The sequence below is a fragment of the Heterocephalus glaber genome, unplaced genomic scaffold (assembly GCF_053883595.1).
Source record: "Heterocephalus glaber isolate CG9 unplaced genomic scaffold, H.glaber_assembly_v1.0 deba00000470, whole genome shotgun sequence".
Classification (NCBI taxonomy): domain Eukaryota; kingdom Metazoa; phylum Chordata; class Mammalia; order Rodentia; family Bathyergidae; genus Heterocephalus; species Heterocephalus glaber.
Genome location: NW_028258145.1, coordinates 6925727 through 6947573, shown reverse-complemented (window position 1 = coordinate 6947573; position 21847 = coordinate 6925727). Strand labels below are relative to the sequence as shown.

The 21847-nt window shown below is 41.1% G+C and overlaps 1 protein-coding gene across 2 annotated transcripts in view; it reads right to left on the bottom strand.

Annotated features, from left to right (window-relative positions):
* Positions 1 to 1087: 1087 nt before the first annotated feature.
* Il18r1 (interleukin 18 receptor 1) overlaps positions 1088 to 21847 on the bottom strand; it is a 34607-nt gene continuing 13847 nt past the window's right edge. Inside the window, exons 4-11 of one of the 2 annotated variants that reach the window (XM_004844470.3) lie at positions 21251 to 21416; positions 17994 to 18153; positions 15424 to 15486; positions 13174 to 13294; positions 11095 to 11234; positions 7575 to 7736; positions 5095 to 5253; positions 1088 to 3202 (exon numbers count right to left, since the gene is read on the bottom strand). In XM_004844470.3, coding sequence (XP_004844527.1) covers positions 2844 to 3202; positions 5095 to 5253; positions 7575 to 7736; positions 11095 to 11234; positions 13174 to 13294; positions 15424 to 15486; positions 17994 to 18153; positions 21251 to 21416 — 1330 coding nt within the window. In that variant the 3' untranslated portion in view covers positions 1088 to 2843. The remainder of the gene's footprint in view (positions 3203 to 5094; positions 5254 to 7574; positions 7737 to 11094; positions 11235 to 13173; positions 13295 to 15423; positions 15487 to 17993; positions 18154 to 21250; positions 21417 to 21847) is intronic. The other variant, XM_021258132.2, reaches the window with a different exon arrangement.

Sequence of the window (21847 nt, the reverse complement as noted above, 5' to 3'; positions counted from 1 at the left end):
CCCCAGGACAAGTGCAAATGTCCTCATCTCAGGCAGTGACATAGGACACATTCCAGACAAGGGGACACGTTCATCATGCACAGAGCATAACTGCTGACACATGTTTCCCTCCACCCTGCCCCGAGTGACTCAGTGGGAGCCCTAAGCATCCCTCTTTCATCCTTCTCCTCCTCTAAGCCAGTCTGCTGCAGCCGGCTTCCTCTCTGCACAGCCCTGCCCTAGGCCCTCTTAGTATAAATCATGACCCAGAAAAGTGCCTGCAGCCTGGAAGCTACTGACCTCCAGGCTCACTTTTTACCAGGCAGTTCAGAAGAGGACACTGCACCATTCTGTCCTGGCGCAGTAAAGAAGCCAGGGCTGTGACCATGGTCAAGACAGGGACATAACCATGTCTAGGGTTCCTGGGCTTGGAATATGTTTACAATTTCTCTCTGCATTGAGAGAGTACAACTGCAATTTAATAAGTGCCTATAATAGAATAATAAACACACATGAGCTTTTTCTCTACACTTAGAGAATGGGTTGTTGTGATTCTCTAAAATACACTTTCCTATTTAAGGGCATCTGAAATCATGGAACACACTTAAATATCTAAAGTGTTATTGATTGATCACAGTTGGAAATGGTCTTGTTTGAGCCTAAACTTAAACATATGCACATCAATCAGCTGGCATATTTCATTGTGTGTCAGAGCCTGTGTTTGGCATGTGAGGCGGAGAAGGGAACTCTCCTTTTGCACCTGTGTGGATGGTAAAATAAAAAGGCACAAAGTTATTTGACATCTAAAAAGTGACAGGTGTAGGTGTTCATTTGGAATATCCCATGTGTTATTAAAATACACTGTAATCTATGTTGAGAATGAAGGATTGGAGTCTTAAAGTAAGTGAAAAAGAAGTCAAGAGACATTTCAAAAATAAAGGCATGAGAATCATGACTCGTTAATGTATTGCAATGTACTTGAAGTTTTTAAAAGCATACATGTGGGCGGAGATTTATCTCAGTGGCACTGCTCCTGCCTCGCAAGCGCAAGGTCTTAAATTCAATCCCCGGTACCAAAAAAAAAAAAAAAAAAGCACACATGTAATGCACATATTTAACACATTTAATGTGAAATACATTTAATACAAAATATATTTAGTGTGCTTTAAAGACTGGGTAACAAAAGAGGAAAGCAAAATCATTCTAGGTACTAGAGACATACAGTAATGAAATTTATTTATTTTATTCAAATTTTTCACACATAAAACATAAACATTAATTCATTTACTTTTTAATCTAGCCAATTAGTGCACAAATTCATAAGTGTTAAAATTAAATCACTCTCTTACACAGGAAAGCTCATTCTTCTTGAATTTTTAGCAAAATGTACTCCATCTGTTTTAAACAATCTCCACTTTAAATTTTTCTGGAACATTCATTCTGTGCCCATAGATTCTAACCAGCCCTCCACACCGTCGCTTCCATGCTCATGTGACTTTCCCTTCTGCTTGAATGTTGATGCTTCTCACTGCAACTTTCATGACCAGCTGTTGCATTTAAGATATGGATTCCGATGCAGAAACACCATTTGCCTGGTCGATATGCCTATCTTCTAGGTCTCACTGTCTTTGCAAATGTCCTCCGATCAAACCTGACTTCCTCTCCAGATTAGCTTCCCCTTCCTGCTCTGTGACTTCCCTTTAGCCCACTGCTAAGTAAGAATTAATTATGGTAACAATAACCTTAATAGCAACAGTAAAAGAATGATAACTCTGCCAAGAACTGTTCTAAGTTCTTTACTTACTGATTTAGTACCCTGAGAAGTAGGTACCACCAGCATAAGTTCATTTTACAGATGAAGAAACTGAGGCACAGGGAGGTCAGGTAAAGCTCCTGAGGTCACAGAGGAAGAGAAAGACTGGCGCTCAGATGGGCAACCCAGCCAAGACCCTCACCCACCATGTCACACTGCCTCCATGCTAGGGGCCTTTCAGTCATAAGATTTTTTAAAAATCAAGTGGATACATACCTTTGTTTTTCTTTTCCTATTTAATGGAAAATGTGATCTGGCACCATCCTGAATATAAATATTTACATGAAATCTACAAATTTTGTAGACCATTAAAAGCGAAAGAAGCTGAGAATATCTGAATTAAAGTGTGAGTCTCTCCTGAAAGACACAAAGGCGCTTGGGACTGCCTTTAGAAAGTTCCCAAGAAGGGGCCCTATAGCTTAGCTGGTCAAAGCGCCTGTCTAGTAGAAGGTTCCCAAGAATAGGTCTGCATAAGCAACCTCTGCCCTGGGCCTCACTGGGGCTCCAGGAACTGTTGCTTTGAACAGGGACCAGGAGAAGGAAATGTGTGCTGGGGTGCAGGCCCCGCTTGCAGTGGGCTCTTACCTTGCTCACCCCTGCAACTCCTACATCCTCACATCCCCAGCCCCACCAAGATCCAAGGTGGCTAGAGATATGGAAGTAAGACAGCATTCCAAGGACTGCCACCCACTGGTTTCTAAAGAATCCTTCTTCCTGAGTTGAAAATCCCTTAGTCTAAATGAACTGTTAGCACAGAAGCTCTTAGCACAGTTCCCTTGTTGTCAGGCACAGTTGGGTCACACTTGCTGACTATGGGATCAGCTGCCCAATGTGGGGTCGGAGGCTGCAGCTCTTTTGAATTCCAAGGTCTTCCAGAAGCACAGAACCAGCTCAAGGTTTAGTCTCATCCCTGACAACTTAATGACACATCTCATCTTCAAACAGTAAGTGGGAATTGTAGTTAAATGTTTCAAATGCAGGTCTGTTCTGAACAGGCTCACACACTCAGTCCCCAGGATCACTAGAGGTCTTTGTGACACTCAGCTAAATGTCAAGATACTTCAGCAAGAACAGGCAAACCCTCTGCTCCGCCCCTGTCTGGCTTGATCACTTTTGCAGGCATTAAGTAAAGAAGGTTTTTCCAGAACCTCGAGTTATAGGAAAGAGATTCACCAGCCTTCCATTTGAGAACTCTGTGTAATTTCAAAAGCTTTAGTGATTGTGGTAAGAACGTGAAGTCACCAACAGGTGCAAACTGAATTAAGATTATTTTAATTTTCCTTTCCACCAGTGCCTCGTGGAGTCCACTCTCAAGTTCATACCTGACTTCGTTGGACATGTAACTTTTACTGAGGACAATGATCAGTCTTCGGCTTTTCTTGATCAGTGAATGGATTTCATCAACAACAGCTGAAAACATGAGATGTGTTGTTACAAGAGTCGACATGACATAAAAATTAATTTTTATATATGATCCTTTTTATATTATTTAGTTGTTAAGCTTATTAATAAGTCAAATCACTTGTTCTCAATTTTAATTTTATCAAAATAATCATGTAATGACCACCTACTCAGCATTTCCTCTGTGCCCTCCCTTCCCTGAAACTTTCCCTGAGAGTTTTATGTATATGACCTTGTTTATCCTCATAATGAGCCTAGGAAGTAGACATTGGCATCCTGCCCATTTTACCAACAAGGAAGCCAAACCCCAGAGCAGTTAAGTAACTTGTCTGGAGTCCCACAGCTAGTAAATGGCAAAACTAGATGGAGTACATTGTCACACCCACCACACCATCCCGCCTCTCCACATCCTGAAATCAAAATTTAAAGATTAAAAAGCAAACAACCCTAAAAGGGGGGGGAAACCCACAGCACCCTAAACTAAACTAAACTTAACCAGCCATTATTCATTATTTTAGACCCGAGTTGGCCAGTTTTTTTCTGCAGAGGGCTGGATATTTTGGGTTTGCAGGTCATCTTGTCTTTGTCCTCACTACTCGACTCTGCTATCTTAGCTCAAAAGCTGCCACAGACAGCAGGTGACTCAGCAAGGGTGCCAGCCTGATTTGACCCAGGGTGGTAGCGTGCCAACCCCTGTTCTAGACCTCAGAGATTTCAACCAAACATGATTACAACTGAATATACAAATTGTCCTTATTATTATGTAAGAGCTCAGAAAAAAATCTATTTTGAAATTACTCCCAGAAAATAATATAAATATACTAAACTTGATGTAAAGTGGTGGATAAATGCTTTTGTAATAACAACCTTTTTAGACACAAAGAACTGCCACACAAAAATATCACAGCATGATATGCATGATGATGTGGCACATTATTCCGTTTGAGAAGTTGTTCATTATTAAACTATAGTATATTTTGTCTTTCTAATTAGTAATATTTACCCTAAGTTTTAATATGAGGGGGAAATGTTACTTTTTCTTGTTTACTTAAATAAATTCTTCCTTTTATCGTCTGTGCCTGGCTCAAAACTTAGCCCAGGGTTGATGGTATTCAAGAAATGCTGGGTGAATAAATGTTTGATTGCCACACTGAAGTCATTTCTACTTTTTATTTGCATCATTATCCACAGTAATTTGACACTAGTTTTCTAATGTTTCCTCTTAAAGGGCTTAGAAAAAAAATGAGAATGTTAATAAATGTCTTTGATTTTAATTGTAATTTGCATCAGTATATGTGCTATGGCCATTTGTATTCATATGTTAATTTTAAGACATTGAACTCCATAACTATAATCTGATGGGAATCACCAATTTTTTTGTGTGTATTTATCTTATCCCGATTCCTCTATTTCCTACTGTAATTTTGTCTCCAGCATCAACACCATGAAAAGCGTTTTCTGGTAAGAATCCTTCGTGTGTTAGCACCCAGACATCACGTATTAAATTAGGAATCTATTCTGAGGAACAAGACTCTTTAGCTGGGTGTCATTTCCAGGTCAGCACCACAAGGCCATACTGACTGTGCACTTGGCACTGAAAAGGAGGTGCCTGCTGCTTCCCTGGAGAACAAGGAGCAGAATGAAGAGGGCCACAGAGGAGGGATCATCAGAAGCATAATAGTTGGTTTGTTTTCTCATCATTTATTATCATAAGATAATCAAATATTAACCAGATCACCCTGGCTAACTACTAATCAACTTACCCGTTTTTTTCTAGTCTTCGGGACCTTTTTCATTTGTTTATATTTTAGGAAAACTAGAGAGTCATCTATGCAGCTAAGCAACTCATCTTGAAAAAAGAAAATGTCTACTGGTTTTCTGTCTGGTATCCCCTGTCTTACCTCCTCCAGGCAGGACATCCCTTTCAAATATGCATAACTTATACCCAAAATGTTTCTCCAACACCGTGGGCAAAGTCTCCACAGCAAAAGTGTACTCTTCTCCATGCTCAGGGCGATATTCTCTTAGGTAGGACACAAAAGCATCAAACGTTTTGCCATCTAGGAGATAAGGTTGACTCTTTACTATGTAGATCAAAGTCGTTTTAAGCAAAACTTCGAGGGAAGTTGAAACAAGTGTAGTACAGTTGGAAAAGAAAAGTTAAATCCAGCATTGTCAAATCTCAGACACAAACTGAGAAGCCAATCAGCCAAATGTCTTTTCAAGCATGTACTGTAAGAATCCCAGTGTTTGACACCACAGAGGGGTAGGGAGAAATACGAGAGATCAATCAGGGCAGTAAAGGGATGGAAAGACAACAAGGCCAAGGCGCCTGAGGGAGATCAAGCCTCTCCTGATCTTGATTCCTGTTGCTTGATTCTATAACCACCTCCTTTCTACCCTCACAAAGATGCCCCCTCTCTGGAAGGAAAGACAGAAATGCAGTACCAAGTAGAAAGAACAATGAGGAGATGAAAACACTCACTGTACACATGCTATGCTAGTCTAAAATATTATAGGACATTAAACACCAAAAGGAAAACTTCTGGTCCACTGAAAGGTTCTTGGTGATGTCCACATCTGCTCCTACTTAGTTCTTCATAATGCACCAGTATTCAAATAACTAATGGACATATTCAGGAGAAAATGTGTTGCCTACATGACAAAGCCCATTTTCCTTACTGGGTACATGAAAAACTAAAATCATCCAATTCTCTCTTTAGCTTCACCCAATCTCTTTGAGAAGACAAGAGAAACAAGACACAACAACTTGAAAAATATTACTAGCAGAACCTAAGCAGAGTAAAAGCAGCATTATAAAAATAAGGCAGATGAACAGAATAGCCTGGGCAGAGACTGAGCAGTGATCTCAATGGAAACACTTCCTGAGTGAGGGAAATTGTGAGCTAAGTCCTAAACAGTGAAATCAGTGCTAATCAGGATGGGTAGAAGGGAAGGAATGGTGGGGAATGGCCCATCCTTATCCTGTGACAACTGGGTAGATGGTGAAGAGGGACATTTATGCCTACCTATATTATCAGGATTTGCTACTGTACTGAAGGCTAGAAATGATGCAACCCTTTATAAAAATACACTAGGGTGAAACCATTCTAGGCCCAGGTCCTTTATGGTGTTACATGATTGACTTTCAGCTGCCAAGTGCAACATCAACTGTCTTCAGCCTCTCAGGACAATGCTTTCAGTTTCTATCAGTTCTTCCTACAGCAATGTGGTTTCACAGTTCAAGACACAACCTACTATTGATCTAAAGCAACTGCTTTTCAGAATTGCAGGTATATGAAAGATAGGAAATTTGGTAAAAATTTCTGACATACATACATGGAGGTTGGAAAAGTTGACAAAAATAAAACCAGTGGTTGGTTTAATCAGTATGTAGTTCTCCTGCAGAAGTCTCTTAGATTGCTGTGAAATGTGGCATTTACTAGGTGGATATGAGGTAGTGTTTCTGCTAGTATTTACTATGTCAGTGATAAGAACAGCCACCAAAAGGTAAGACAACCAAATGACCACATTCTTTTCAAAGTCACATTGTTTTTCACAGTTAGAATGCAACTAACTGGAATAAACTGGGAAGATATTTCAGCCAAATACAGATTTATATCACATGTGATACCTCTTTGCTCTTAAAAAAAATTAGTTTTTCAACTACTGCTTTGAAATTCCATATTTCAAGCAATTCCCTTCTTGTAATATAAATCTGCTAGTGCAATGTACTGGATTGATTTATAATTAATATCTTGAAACTTAGAAGACTTACCGTCACTTTTAAATATCAGAAAACTGAGGTGTAGAGTCACCAGAAGGACATAGTAATAGATAAAAACTGGTGGATCTAGGAGACTAGAACCTGGACCCATTAGCTTCTAGCTCAGGTTTCTCGCAGTCCATCATTTACCCTCTTTTTCCAGGTACTATAATGACCCAGAATGCAATGCAATTCAATGCCAAAAAACTTTATTGACTGTCCATGCTGGAGAAAGTTTGTAAAGGCTGTGTACAAGAGTATGCAGATGTATAATTCCTGGGCTCAACCACTGCATGGCACATTTAGGACATGGTATACAAAAAACATACATACATACATACATACATACATACATACATACATACATAAAACAACTACAGAACAATTCTTGGCAATACACAAGTAAGCACAAGAAAAGAGCACACAACAACATTTATCATAGATGATGAATGCTGTGTGATATTTTTTTCCATAGAAAACCTCTCCCACAGACTAAGTCAACAATATAATCAAAATAAAATGAAGAATATTAACCTTAATAAAATGAAGATTAATTCATTTGGTTTACCAATGAGCATATAAAACAAGAAACCCCAGCATTACAAAACCCATTACCTGTTAAGGTTTCATCTCTTCTCATCCAATGTCTGTAACACAGAACCAAGTCCACTCTGTAAACCACACACACAAACGCCAGGCACAAGACTGCCATGGAGACCACAATGGCTGCAATCATCCCTCCAGTAAAGGCATGGCTGGGAATATCAGCTGTGCCTGCTGGCAAAAGAAACAGAACCAGAAAAAGAAAATGTTTGGCCAATAGTATGTTAGTGGTGCCTTCTACCATCATGTGTGGCTGTCAACCTTGGCCTTTATCATTAAGCCAGGGACCTGCCCAACGATCCACAGTCTGCTCCATCCCTCATGTTCCTGCCATTAGTCCATAGTTCTGATCTTTCTACTCCAATTCATAAAGAGTAAATGTATACAGGGACATTCAGAGACCTAAACTGAAAACACTGTCACATTTTTCATTTGTACCTGTGGCATTCAGATTTCTAGGCCAGTAACATACAAGCTTGAGTTGCAAAGGGGTCAAATGTAAATCTCAGCTGGCAAATTGAGCAAACAGATGTGCATGGGTTTGAGAGGTAAAATAGGACTGAGGGGAAATAGGGTTTGAAGTCTGACTCCATCAATTTGTTTGTATTATAGTGTCTTCATGTGTAAAATTAAAATAATACCTGAAGTTTGTTTCACTTACTATTGATGTCTGAGAGAGGAGTAAAGGAGATATTATACAAAATGTAGTTAAATATGCCTGGCACATCATTCTCAGAATTTTAGCAAAGTTTTTTATTCCTTTGGGAAAAGAATTACATTTCCTAGCTTGATTCAGTTTATGCTCACTATAGGTAAATATGAAATTATACAGGAGCATAATATTTTAATATTTCACAATCAACTCACAGTGTGATAATAGTCATACTAACAAGGCAGTATATTTCTTTTCTGAGTTTATTTTTACTTGAAAGTTTTTACTTAATTGATATTATGATAATCATTCTTTATTTGTTCACATTACACTAAAAGCATTTCACTAGGTCATTAAAATTATCATTTACAATACCCCAAGATTCAGATAGACTGCAGTTTTCCCTAAGTATACATAATGCTACAATGACCAATACATCACGTTTGTCTGTGTTTTTTCTTGGAATAAATTCTAAAGATGGGGATATCTCTAGGTTAAAGTGTTACAAACCTCCTTCAAGCTTTTGCCAGCTTAGGTAGCATAATTTTTCATGATGATCTTTCCAGTAAAACTATTAGGATGCAAGTTAGCTTCTAGGGTTACTTATAAGTGAGTCTGGAATGAAGCCCTGCACTGGGTTCCTGTGTCTCTGAAAGGTCTATGCACTCATAACTGTCCCAGACATGTGTGCGTAAACTCACGCACACACAGGCTCACACATGCATGTCCACATGGGCACCCATACTCCCCCAGGGCAGGGGTGGGCTTGGAGACCCTATACCCCAGCCTACATTTGTGGACTCAGCAGAAGGAGAAATGCTCAGGACAGAAGATACCGGGCAGGGACAGGACAGGGCTGGTGGCTAGTGGATGCCAGGGAAGGCAGGAGACACAGGAGATCAACTGAGCAGGACACCAGCTTGAGTCCTCAATGAGCAGGCTTTAGATACTATTGATTTGGCTTATAATTTGGCTATTGATTAAAACTGTGAGACATTCCAAAGCCTAAGTGTGAACTGCTAAATGAGCCTTAGACTGGTGTATAGACAGACTTCCCTATGCCAACGGTCACAATTGAGGTCTCAACGATTGATGAGGTTGTGACATCTTTAATAGCAAGCTGGTACTACAGCTGAGGAATTATGACTCTGCAACCATTCTCTAAGATCAGACCTTAGGTATAGATAACACAGGCGGCTTATTAACTGTGACCTGTCCTTCACAAGAATACATAATTACTCACCTTTTACAGCCTGGCTCATTAGTGCATTAGTTCTGCTATTCCCTGCATCTGCCTTTACCCTCTTGCTATGCTGTGTAATCATAAATACTGACTAATCCAGAGCTGTTGGTCTTAGCCAGGAGAGCTAAGATCAATTCCCAGCCACCCCCCATAATAAACTATTGTTCATTATTCTTTGTTCCTTGTTCTTTGTATATTATTCTTTCACCCTCTGCTGCCCCCTCACTTAGACCACCAGGCATCCCCCGGTAACAGATCAGGCTATCACCCAGACATAACCAGAATTAAGAGATTTGAAGATCTCTTGCTCTCCAGTGCACCAGCCACAGCACACACAACACAGGGACTCCCAGGGGGACAAAGAAACTCAAGAGGACGCTATGACTCTAGAAATAACCGGTCTATATTTCCCTACCTTTGCTGCTGTGTGGCCTGGGGTGGATTTGTCACCTATCAGAGCTCAGGACTGAGATGGGTGCAGTCCTAGAAAAGCTGAGCACAGAGTGTCACAGGACCAACACATGAGGGGTGCTGGCTCCTGTGGGGACCACAAGTAGAACAGTAACAGCCTCTAACAGGCACACAGTGAGAGGCACATGGGCCCAGGACAGCACGGGGAAGGTGGCTTCTGTCTTGTGGGTTCCCACAGCCCCACTAAGGCATGATCCTGTGTGTGTGTGTGTGTGTGTGTGTGCATGTGTGTGTGCGTGTGTCTGTCTCATGCTGTTTTTCTCTCCTCTCTCTTTTTGTATCTCTTTCTGTCTCTGCCTTTGTCTCTGCTCTCTCTCTCTCTGTCTCATCCCTCTTTCTGTCTCCATCTCTCTGCCTCTGTTTGTCCCTCTTTCTCTCACTTCTCCATATCTGTCTCTTCTGTTTCTCTTAGTCCGTCTCTCCCTTTCTGCCTCTCAGATCACTATTCCCTCCACATCCAGAGAGTTGGTGGCCAAGCGTGGGAATGACCAGAGATTAAGAGTTGACAAAGAGAAGCACAGATTTTGGCTCCAGACTCAGCCACATCTGAGCGGCCACTGAACCATGGAACCTAAACTGATGGTGCTGAGAGAAGTCAGAGGTGAGCGAGCCTGTGGCTCTCCAAGAGGGCATCGCTGGAAACGTCAAGAACCCACAGGTCAGGGCCACTCAATGTCCATGGGCCCTGTCCAGGGGCTGCCCAGGGAAGGGGCCTGAGGCACTCTTTGTGGAATAGATGACCACACCCAGGGGTCCACTGAGGCCTGAGCCCTGCACATGCTGGGCACAGGCAGAAGGTATGGGTGTGGGCTCCTCTGACACCCATCTGCAAACTTCCCTGAGCTTATTCTAGTGCAAAGTTTATTTAGTTGCCTCCCCTGCAACCCTCGTCCCCAGCACCTGTGTCCCTGTGCTCTCATCTCTGCATTGGTTTCAAATTTGCCTGTGAGAGCAGAGTACAAATTCTACTTTCATTCTCTAGCTGGGATCAGGATGCAGAAGATTCTAGCCAGAAAGGAGCCCCAGTGCCACCACTGATTTCCCGGAACATAAGTGCATCTGCCACCTTGTGGGAACTTGGTTCCCAAGGAAATGAGGACCTGGCCATCTCTGAGTACAGCTACCTTCTATGTCTCCACACACTCACAGGCACAAAACACTCATACCTTTTCTCAACAAGATGAAGCTTTTGGTATCTGTGGTTCCTTCGTTGACCACAGTACAATTGTATAAAAAATTTAGATTGTTTTCAGTAACTTTCTCAATTCTCAGTATTTGTGAAGCATATGTTTTGCCTTCTGAAGTCCTATAAGAGAAGAAAATAATTTAGCAAAGGCTTTTCACCAGTAAGTTACCCGTGAGTGGGGAATCTATAAATGTAAAATATTCAAAGGCAGCTACCACTTGGCTCTTTTAGATCTTCCCTATCTGGGGGCAACTTCTAAAGTGGTCCTCCTGCTGCTCTGTGGAACGTCAGAACAGACAGCAACAGCCTTTTGGAGACCATCTGGGGACAGTGTTGTCAACTACCTAGAGTTTAAATGGCTATAGGATAATGATACTATCAGAGTTTAGATTTATAATGTCCCCTAAAAGCCTCGTGTGTTCAGAGGAGGGGCTTTAAGAAGGTGACTGGATCATGGGGGCACTGCATTCATCAGTGGATTCATCTACTATCGGGTTCAGCAGTGGAATAGGCTATTAGGAGGCAGAGCCTGGTTGGAGGCAGTCACTGGGGTGGTGACTTGAAGGCACTTATCTACCTCCCTGGCTCCTCTCTTTTCTCTCTGCTTCCTGACCACCAGGACCAGAGTAGCTCTCCTGCACGCTGGCTTTCCACCATGCCATTTCTGCCTTGAAGCCGGCCAATCCTATATGACTGTGAGCCAAAATAAACCTTTTGTTCTTTTAATTATGGGTGCAGGGTATTGTCTTAGTTACTTTTCTTGTTGCTGACAACACACCTGACCGCCAAAGTTAAAGGAGGAAAGGTTTATATAGCTTACAGTTTGTAGAGGTTTCAGTCCTTAATCAGCTGCCTCCAAAACCATGTGGCATTGAAGAGGAGAAACAGTTCATGGTAGGCAGAAGGTTGCAAATCAAGGGATGAGCATAGCTCTTTTTATCCTTATATCATATTCAGGCTAATTAGGGCCAGTAGCACTCACGTTGTTAATCCTAGTGGCCTTGAGCCTAGCATTGCACCTTGAATCCATCTCTGTGTCACACACTCTAAATCCAGCTACCTCTGGAAAAGCCACACTTATGACTGCATGAAGCTTTGAGGGGACATCTAGACACAAGCTGTAACAGGTATTGTGTCTCAGCAGTAAAGAAAGTAACTAAAATAGATACTAAGCTGGAAATATTCTTTCTCTGTTGAGCTGGTCTTCCACTCCTCCTAAGATGAGACACAGGTCATTAGAAAGGGGATGGAAAACTCTGATGGAGGACAGCTGCTGAGGAACATCGCTGTCAATGGAATAGCCAGGCCACTCGGCTGAATCCAACACCTGCTGGCCACTAAGCATCTTCCTGGTCTGGAGGAGCCAGACCTTGCAGACAAGTGGCAGAGAGAATCGAGAGGATGCCATGATGGCAGCAGAGAACACACCAAAGAAAAGTAAAAAAGCAGGGGAAAACCAGAAAGTGCAGGTAAGGGGCCAGAAACTTCAGTATCACTGCTCCTCAGAACCTGAATAGTGTATTAAGTACAATAATTACTCATTACAGTAGGACAAAATGTCATTCAGAAAAGATTAAATGACCATCTACTTAGTATGGTTTTTTAACTGATTCTGGACATTCCTTAATGGAAGAATATAGGCTTTTTAAGTACCAATGTGTGTGTTGTTTAGAACTTGTGTGGCACAGTAGTAAAAATAAAGCACTTAACACATTTTTCAAAATCCAAGCCACTGTGGCCTAGCTAACTGCTCTTCTATAAGAAGCTTGGCAAAATCCCACCACTTACATCCTGACTACAAGCTACTCTTACAAGGTGATGATAAAAACTACCATGGACCTTCTCATTGATCTTTTATCTAGCTCAGAACTTCGTAAGAAATTTATGCATAATCCAATTGAGGGTATGGCAATTATAATGATAAAATGTATACAGTATAATGTAAACTAAACCAAAACATCACATCACCTACTTGAGAGTCCAACATCTTTTATATCATGTATATATGCTGTGATCTTTACATATACTGTGATATCTGTTACATGTCACATATGCATACCAAGGTCTTATTTTGTTGTCCTGATGCACATTAGGATCTGGTCCTTTTTCTTTCCAGAAGCTCCAATAAAAATAGTCATTTTCATTCAGCAAAGCAGAACAGTTGAGCTCTACATCTTTTCCTAGGTAAAAGTTGATGGCCATAATTTCATTTTAGAAACCCAGATTTTCCAAACAGTTCAAATTAATATAACCAGTGAACATTAACTTGCTACAAAACACAGTGCTATATGAAAGAGAACAGACATATGCTTTTAAATTAAGAATATAATACTAAAGCAGAGGAATTAGGTAGTAATAACAAGCCACCAACAAAGTTATGAATAGCTTTCTCTTTATATATTCACTTTTAAATCAACTATTAAGACATATGGTGACTCGTGACTTCTGTTTCAGTACACAATTCAGTAGATAGTGTGAAGCCAACACTGTCAAGCAACTTCTAGGACAACAAAATGTATAATTTACAAATAAATAACTAAAAACTAAAGTCATCAAGGTGTAGAAAAAAATAAGTAGAAATAGTTAAGCTGCAAGTGTAGTCAGGAAAGAACACTTCCAGAGTGAGTGAAGACGGTTGGCCATTTTATTCCATGGAGCACTGTGCTTGGGTTGGAATAAACAGAAATATCCTCATAGGGAAATGAATCCAAGGAGGACACTGACAGCCACAGAGGCTGGAAAGGTTATTGCCAAGGGCTTGAACTGGGAAAAATGTGACATCTCCTGACTATAAACCTTCTCCCCACTGCCAGCCACCAGAGATTCAGGGTAAATCCAACCCACAAACCTGTATCCCACAACCTGGCTTCGTTCTGAGTGCACTCAGATACTCAACCTCTCATTCTGCCTGCCAAACAGAGGAAAGAGCAAAAACACTCAGAGGAAAAAATAATGCACATTTCATTCACTTTGATTCACAAAGATCAACAACAACAAGAGACATGCAAAGAGGTAGAAAATGAGACATTGATCAATAGAAAAAATAGATAATAGAAGCAGACCCATAGATGACTGAGATGTTAGCTTTAGCAGATAAAGACTGAACAACTCTTTGAATGAAAATAGAAACAACAATGAACAAGTGGATAAATGATAGACATTTTTAATAAATAAGAGTAATTTTTTTAAAAAAATTGAAAATTAAGAAACAAAAATAAGCCACAAGTGAAAGAAAAGATCACAAGGGAAAATTTTTAAATGTTTGGAATGGAATAATATAAAATATGGTGTATTAATTCATATTAGAAATAGCTAAAATAAGGTTCAGTGAAATGTAAAGTTTAAAATGTACATGCCACAAGACAGGATAATTGAAATTAATTCTTAACTCTCATTGTCAACAAGTTAGAAAAAGAAGTAAAATTTAAGACCAAGTGCAGAAGGAAAGAAATAACAGTGATAAGGGTGGAAATCAATAAAAATGTAAAGCAGAAAGATCTCAAGTTCAAATGGCATAGCACCTGATTTACACCTGTGTATATTATTGTCTAAGGCTCTGTGAATCCTGCTAGTGTTTCATAGTGTGGCTTTGGAACACAATGTCCAACAGACACTTGAAACCCTGCTCTGCCACATTTAATAGTTTAGCTTCAGACAAGGTATTTAGCCTTTCTGTGTGTCTGTTATTTAATCCAGAACTCAGGGATAGTGTCGCTCAGAGTTGATTTGAGGATTCAATTTCATGATGTATTTCCATCCCCTAGCATATTTAGCATATGTGGATTTCTTTCTTTCTTTACTTTCCTTTTCTAAAGAAATTGCTTAGTCAGACATGCTGATTCATAAGACCTATCTAAATAAATCCTAAATGTACAGTTAATTTGGTCCACTGATTTGAGGTGAATCAGTGTATCTAATATTCAAACCACAAAATAAGTTTGAATCACGAAATGACTGCAGAGATGAGTGACAGAACCCCACTCTAAAAACCACATGTGGTTCCACTGTCTTCGAACAGATTGTTCTTTTAATCAGCCCCAATGTGGCAACATTCAAACAATGATATGCTTTTTGTGGCATTTTAATGTTCTTCACTAAATATGGAATATGTTGTGAACACAGTGTTGATCCAACATGAATCAGATTTACTCTCTGAAAACTGAAGAGTGTCCCCAACTCATAAATACAAAGATTGTATATGTTGGGCCGGGGATTTTGCTCAGTGGTTTCTCCGCCTGCTGTGCAAGTGCAAGGACCCAAGTTCGATCCCTGGTACCAAAAAAAAAAGATCGTATATGTTGAGACATACCTAATTCCACTTCAACTCGAGTCAGCTGTGGTCCAAGAACAACTGGAATGACATCATTGCGCTCTAAAATTAAAAGAAGAAAAGAGAAAGAATTAGTTTTGCCTTGAATTACTCTAAGACAAGCATCTGTTATCAAGTGTTCATTCTGTGTAACAAAGAGCATTTTGTTACAGTACAATTAAGTACAGTAGTTCCCCAATATCTGTGTTTTTGCATTCTGCATTTCCAGTTGCTCAAGGTCAACTGTGGTCCAAAAATACTGAATAGGAAAATCCCAAAGTAAACAGCTCATACGTTTTCAATTGCACAGCATTCTGAGAAGTAGGAGGAAAGTGGGCGGGGGTCCCCAAACCTTTCCACACCACCTGAACCAGAATACCTGTGGGAATGTGAAGCTGAGAGTCTTAGGGGAAAGGATGATACCTGGAATTTAAGATTTTGGAGTGCAGGAATTCAGGTATACGATGGCCAGGCCACAGCTGTGTCAGGTAAAATAATAGCACCCCTCCAAAGTTAACTTATCCTAATCCTCAGATCCTATGAATATGGGGTGCTCCAATGGTGTGCGTGTGATTGGAAAATTGCCTCCAAAACTCAAACTGAATGTTAACTGCCACTGTAACAGGGTTAAGAGGTGGGCATTTGAGTAAGGATTAGGTCAGGAGGACTCACCCTCAAGAACTAGCTAATGCCATACTGCAGGACTGGGTTAGTTACTGAACTACTAGAATAAGTTAGTTATTGTGGATATGGGTTAGTTATGGCAGAAGTAGGTTAGTTAGTGCAGGAGTGGCTTAGTTATTGCGGGAGTGGGTTGGTTATTGCAGGAGGGGTTTAGTTACGGTGGGAGGATGAGTCTCCCTTCCATTTTCTCTCACTCTCAACCATGCTCATTTCCCCTTCAGCCAAGTCATGACACACATGAAGGTCACCAGATGTGAGTTTCAAAATTCCACAGCTGGAAGCTAAGGGAATCTCCATCATTTATACATTACCCAGTCTGTGGTACTCTGTTAGAGAAGAGGAAATGGACTAAGACACAGGCCAGAAAGTTCTGCAGATGATATCAAGTCAAGGGTCTTGGAATGGAGGGATTGTCCTGGATGACCCTAAATGCAATCACATCTGTCCCCAGAGACACAGAAAGCTCAAAGTCAGTCAGAAAAGGACAGATAGCGATGAGACAGAGGGAGGAAGGGAGGCAGCCCATGCTGGAGACTTTGATGTGGCTTGAGCTAACAATGCAGGCTGCCTCTGGAAGCCAGGAAAGGCCAAGAAGTCTCTTCTCCCCTAGAACCTCCAGAAGAAACTCAGTCCTGAAACTTTATTTTAGCTCTCTCAACTCACTCAGAAACCTGAACTCCAGAACTGTAAGAAGACAGGGAACAACAAAAACAGAAAAAAAAATAGAAGAGAGGGAACATAGGTTAATTGAGGATGCTAAGTTTGGGGTGCTTGGTTAGGGTGGCAGTTTGTGGATATATAGATGTGTGCATGGATAACTGGAGTGCAGCGGGAAAATGTTACTGAAGCAGAGGGGTCAGAACACTGTGAGCCTTGGATTTTGTTGACTGAGTCATATACCAGTTTCCAGGACAATGGAAGAAATGTCTAGCATGGACAAGCCATACATCTTCAAATACTAGAAGGAGCTTTCATTCTAAGACAGGATCAGACAATCTGAGAAGGCCCTGAGGGCACACTAAAGCAGGAGGCAGGACCAATAAGAAGCCATATTGGGACTCAAGGGAAAAAAAAGACTTTTGAATATCAGAACTAAAGTCCAGATGGAGCTAAGATGTGATTTATTAATTTCCTAGGAAGTTCCCAGAACAGGACTGGATGGCCAGGCATGGGCTGTGAAGGTCACCTTAACAGGGTGGGATATAAATAAGTTACCTCTAAGGTCTCTGCCACTCAAAGCTCCAGGCTTTTGTTTTTCCATTATACCAAGTCTGGGTTCATGGCAATCTACACTACACACCACCTCTCCTTCCTGCCAGCCTGGAAGTGCCCCTTACACACCACACCTCCAGCCCCTTCCCTGGGGCCTGTCCTGTGACAATGCTTTTCCACCCTGACCCAGCTCAAATGGAACCTGTGTCTATCTGTCCTGCTGCTAACCACACTCCTAAGCCTCACAGATGACTCCATTTTATATCATTCCGTACCATTGCTCATTGCCTCCCTGGATTACAGTGCAACTCCTGGAAGATGATATATTACTCCCTTTATTCCACATTCCTCTGCTTACCTTGCCTTCCAGTCTACTGACAGCCTATTGATTTTGGATGTCTTTGATAAATATTTAGGCTTGCAATAAATATTGGAGTGAAAACAAAAATGTCACAGCAAAATTCCACAGTTTCTCAAAAAAAAGAGACTTATGTGAAGGTCATCCATATAAACTTTCATTTGCTACCAAAACTTTTTAAGCCAGGTGGACAGAGCCCAAATGAAGATTATAAGCCTAGTACTTTAACTAGTGATATGGTCAAAATCACTTCATTTCTAGTGATTTTGAAAGAAAGACAGTAATGGGTTCTATACAATTCTGAGACTTCTCTTACCTCCAAGTATTGTTATATTGAGGGTGTCGGTGATATTGTACAGTTTCCCATTATGAAGAAGAGAAAATACACAGGAGTAGTAGCCCTGGTCTTTAAACTCCGCATTCTTCCATATGGGCTTTGAATAGGATAGACTGTTTTCGCTTATTTTTTTACAGTTCTGTTTTTCAAAAAGCAAGTTAAAATATTTGAAATAAGTAAAGGAGTATTCGTATATTACAATCATTCACATTGTTAAACTTAAGATTTCAGAGGAAAAGGAAAACAGAATGGAACAAGCATCCTTGTGACTGGCAGTGCTTGTCTTGGAGCCAGAAATGGGTGTCCCGGGATGGCTACTCTCACTGTCATTCCCAATACAGGCTGGGTGACAGAAGACAGGAGCCTGGTGTCTGTTGTCATTGCTTTCTTTTAGTCAGAGAGAGAGAGAGAAAGACAGAGAGACAGAGAGAAACAAAGGCACGGAGACAGAGAGATAGGTAGAAAGACAGACAAAGAGGCCGAGAAAGAGAGAGAGAAAGAGAGAGAGAGACAGACTACCGCTACAACAATAAAATTCCTGCTTGGGTCAAAACATGTTGCACAAGTCTATTTCATAACACATTCACTCCAATTCTGTATACTAAAAGGGTAGTGAGGGTAGGAGCAAATTCCTCAGAAGTGAGTACCTAGCTGCTCCAAACTTGTCCTATACCAAAAGACAGCAGATGGACTAGAAAGGTACCAGCAATATTCAGAGCCCTGGGTACACCTGACTCTGTCTCTATCTCTTATTCGCTCTCACAATTCTAATGTGCATCATGGGAATTGAAGATCCTAATAAAGTCACCTTCTTTAATATCCAGCCATCTGTCACCCACAGCGGGTAGGTGCTGAAGCAGCCCAGGAACCCAATGGGACAATGGGAGCTGAGTGGCTGACCTGCCAGGCCACACGTCCTGCAGATGCCAAACAAGAGGACTCAGCCCACAGACCTGTCCCTATAAGCGGGCCAAGCTGCTGGCCACTGTGCCAGACCCAGACCGGGTCTTGAATGGGCTTGAGAAGCTCCACACATGTCCCTTACCTCTGTAACACGTTTCTGCACAGACCAAAATTTTATAAACCCACATTGATTTTCCCAAGATATAGAAAACACCAGAGACTCTTCTTTTCCTTTCAATTGTTACCGCATGGATTGAGCTTCCTTCCTTCCCTCAGGAAAGACACGATCCCTGACCACAGTGCGGATACTGTCACCTACATTGTGCACACTGAGCAGGAGAAAGCAGCGTGTCAACTCAGGACTGGCTCAGATGCTTGGAAAACATTTCTGAGAAGAGGTTTCCTTAAAAAACTGCCAGGAAACAGTGTTGAGCCAACAGCCCCAAAGGAAAGTTTCAAGGACACCATCGCCAGCGGCTGCCACTTCCCGAGGTCTGTTCTTGCCGCGCCCTCTCACAGCCCTGCCGCAGCCAGGACAAAGCTGCACCAGGCAGAGCTGGTCCTTGACAGGTACCACACAGCTCGAGCCATGCAAGATGCATATGTGTTCCAACAAGAACAGGGTATACCAGCTAAGAAAGCAGAGAAGATGCTCGGGAGACCCACAAAAGAAGAGGAAGGTAAAATGAATAATTTTAAAATTTATTATTAAGAAAAGAAATGGAAAAAAATGAAGAGTTTCGGAAAGTTTCCATGTCATATTTTTGTGTGCATTTGTTTTGCTTTTTGATACAGAGTCTCACTCTATATAGTCTTAGCTGGCCTGACATTCCCAATGCTCCCTAAATTGTGCAGAGTGGCCTTGAACTTGACATCCTCCTGCCTCAGCCTCCGGAGTGTTGGAATGACAGCTGCAGATTGCCATACCTGGTGTGATGTCAAGTCTTTAAACACTCTCACATTACTACTTCCTAGCCTGGGGGAGATGTGCGGAAGATGGGTTCTTGTACTGCACAGCTCCCTGGACACGAGTTTGATGATGTGGATCAAAATCCCTACACGTGTAATTAGACCTTGATCCACCAATTTTACACTTATGGAGTTGGTCAGGATGAATCCTATCAATACCCAGAGACTTTTAGAAATAATCATATTTAAATAAAAGTGAAAAAATAGGACACTCACAAATGTCTAAAAACAGGGGGATGCTTTTGATGAAATCAGAAACAGAATCCCATTTGGAAAAAATGTTGAAATATGTGGCAGAGTCAGCACATGTGATGTCAGGTGGATAAAAGAAAGACACAAGCAAAAAAATAAGCCACTTTCTAGAGAGTAGATATGATATTTACACAGAAAAGAAGAAACCAAAGTGGCTTATATGATAATTGGTGGTTTTGGTTTTCTTCATCATTTTTCCATCTTCCAACTTTGCAAAGTGAGCTTCTGTATTCAAAAAAAGTATAAAAGGTACGGTTTACCTTTTAAATATATGTGACAGAAGAAAATAAAATACCTGAAACTAGCATTCCTCAAAATTAATCATTGGAAGAGGAGCCTGAGGCAGAAGGATCATGAGTTCAAGACCAGCCTGGGCAACTTAGTGAATAAGCAAGACTCCGTCTCAAAATACAAAAAGGTTTGTGAAGGTTTGGATCTAAAACGTGTGCCCAAAATGTCATGGGACGGGGGATTTTGAAGGTGACTGGGTCATGTGGCACTCAACTCATCAGCGGATTCGGCAATGGAGGAGTTCATGAGTCAATTGCTCTAGGGGTGGAGGTCAGTGGTCTGTGACCTGGAAAGGTGTGTTCTCCTCCCGACTTATGTCTCTTTTCTCCACCTCCATGGGTTGACCAGCTGTCCTCTACCAGGCCCTTCTGCTATCCCATTTGCACCTTGGAGTCAGTAGGCTGCAGATCCCTCTCCGCAAACTGTGAGCAAATAACTCTCTTCTCCTTGACACTGCAGGAGGCAGTGTTTCATCCCAGCAATGGGAGAGTAGGAAAGGTAACCACAGGCTGGGGATGTGATGCATGCAACAGCTCTGGGTTCAACCCCCAGCATTACAAAATTATTAATAATAAATTAAGTGATAAATTAATAATTAATCAATGAATGAATGAAAGATAAGGAAAATGAAGGAAAAGCAGAAGGGGGAAGCTGCTATCACTTACTGAACCCCGAATACTACAAGGGTCAGGCCAAGCGAGCTGTGTGGGGTAAATAGCTTGTTTGTTGGGAAAACAAAGAGTTCTAGGGCCATCACATTCCTCATTTTGGAATTCCATCTTTTCTATGACCCCTTGGGCTGATGTAGTTTAAAATGTTACCTTATACAGTGCCGTTCTGTGGATCAGTGCTTTATAGTAACTATTATTACAGGTTATCTGCAAAGACTTTGTAACTTCCACAGTTTTACTTTTTACTTGTTTTTCAGTAAAACAGCTGTGTTTATTTCTTCTGGTAACATTTATCATCCATCTCTGAGTATTATTTCTATGAAATAAAAGTATAATGGTATTTTGTGATTACTATAGAAACACTCCAATGATCGCCCATGTAGTAACCAATCCAGCACATTTTTCCTGATTTCTGTACAAAGAAATTGATTCATTGAGGTCTAAACTCTGCTCTGCCTCATGTCTTGGTTCAGAGGAGCAAGAAATTTAACAATTATCATGAGTTAAAGATGGAAACCTGAGCAGTCTACACACACACACATACACATACACACATACACACCAACGCACATACCGACATGCATGTGCATGCACACACGCACAGACAGTACTAAAATATTGCAGGATTATAGTTGTAATGGGTGAATTCTAAGCATACATTTTGGTGATTGATCTCTCCCACACCAAACTACAAAGGCTTACTCACCTGAGCTGCCACACACACACATACGTTCACACACACACAAA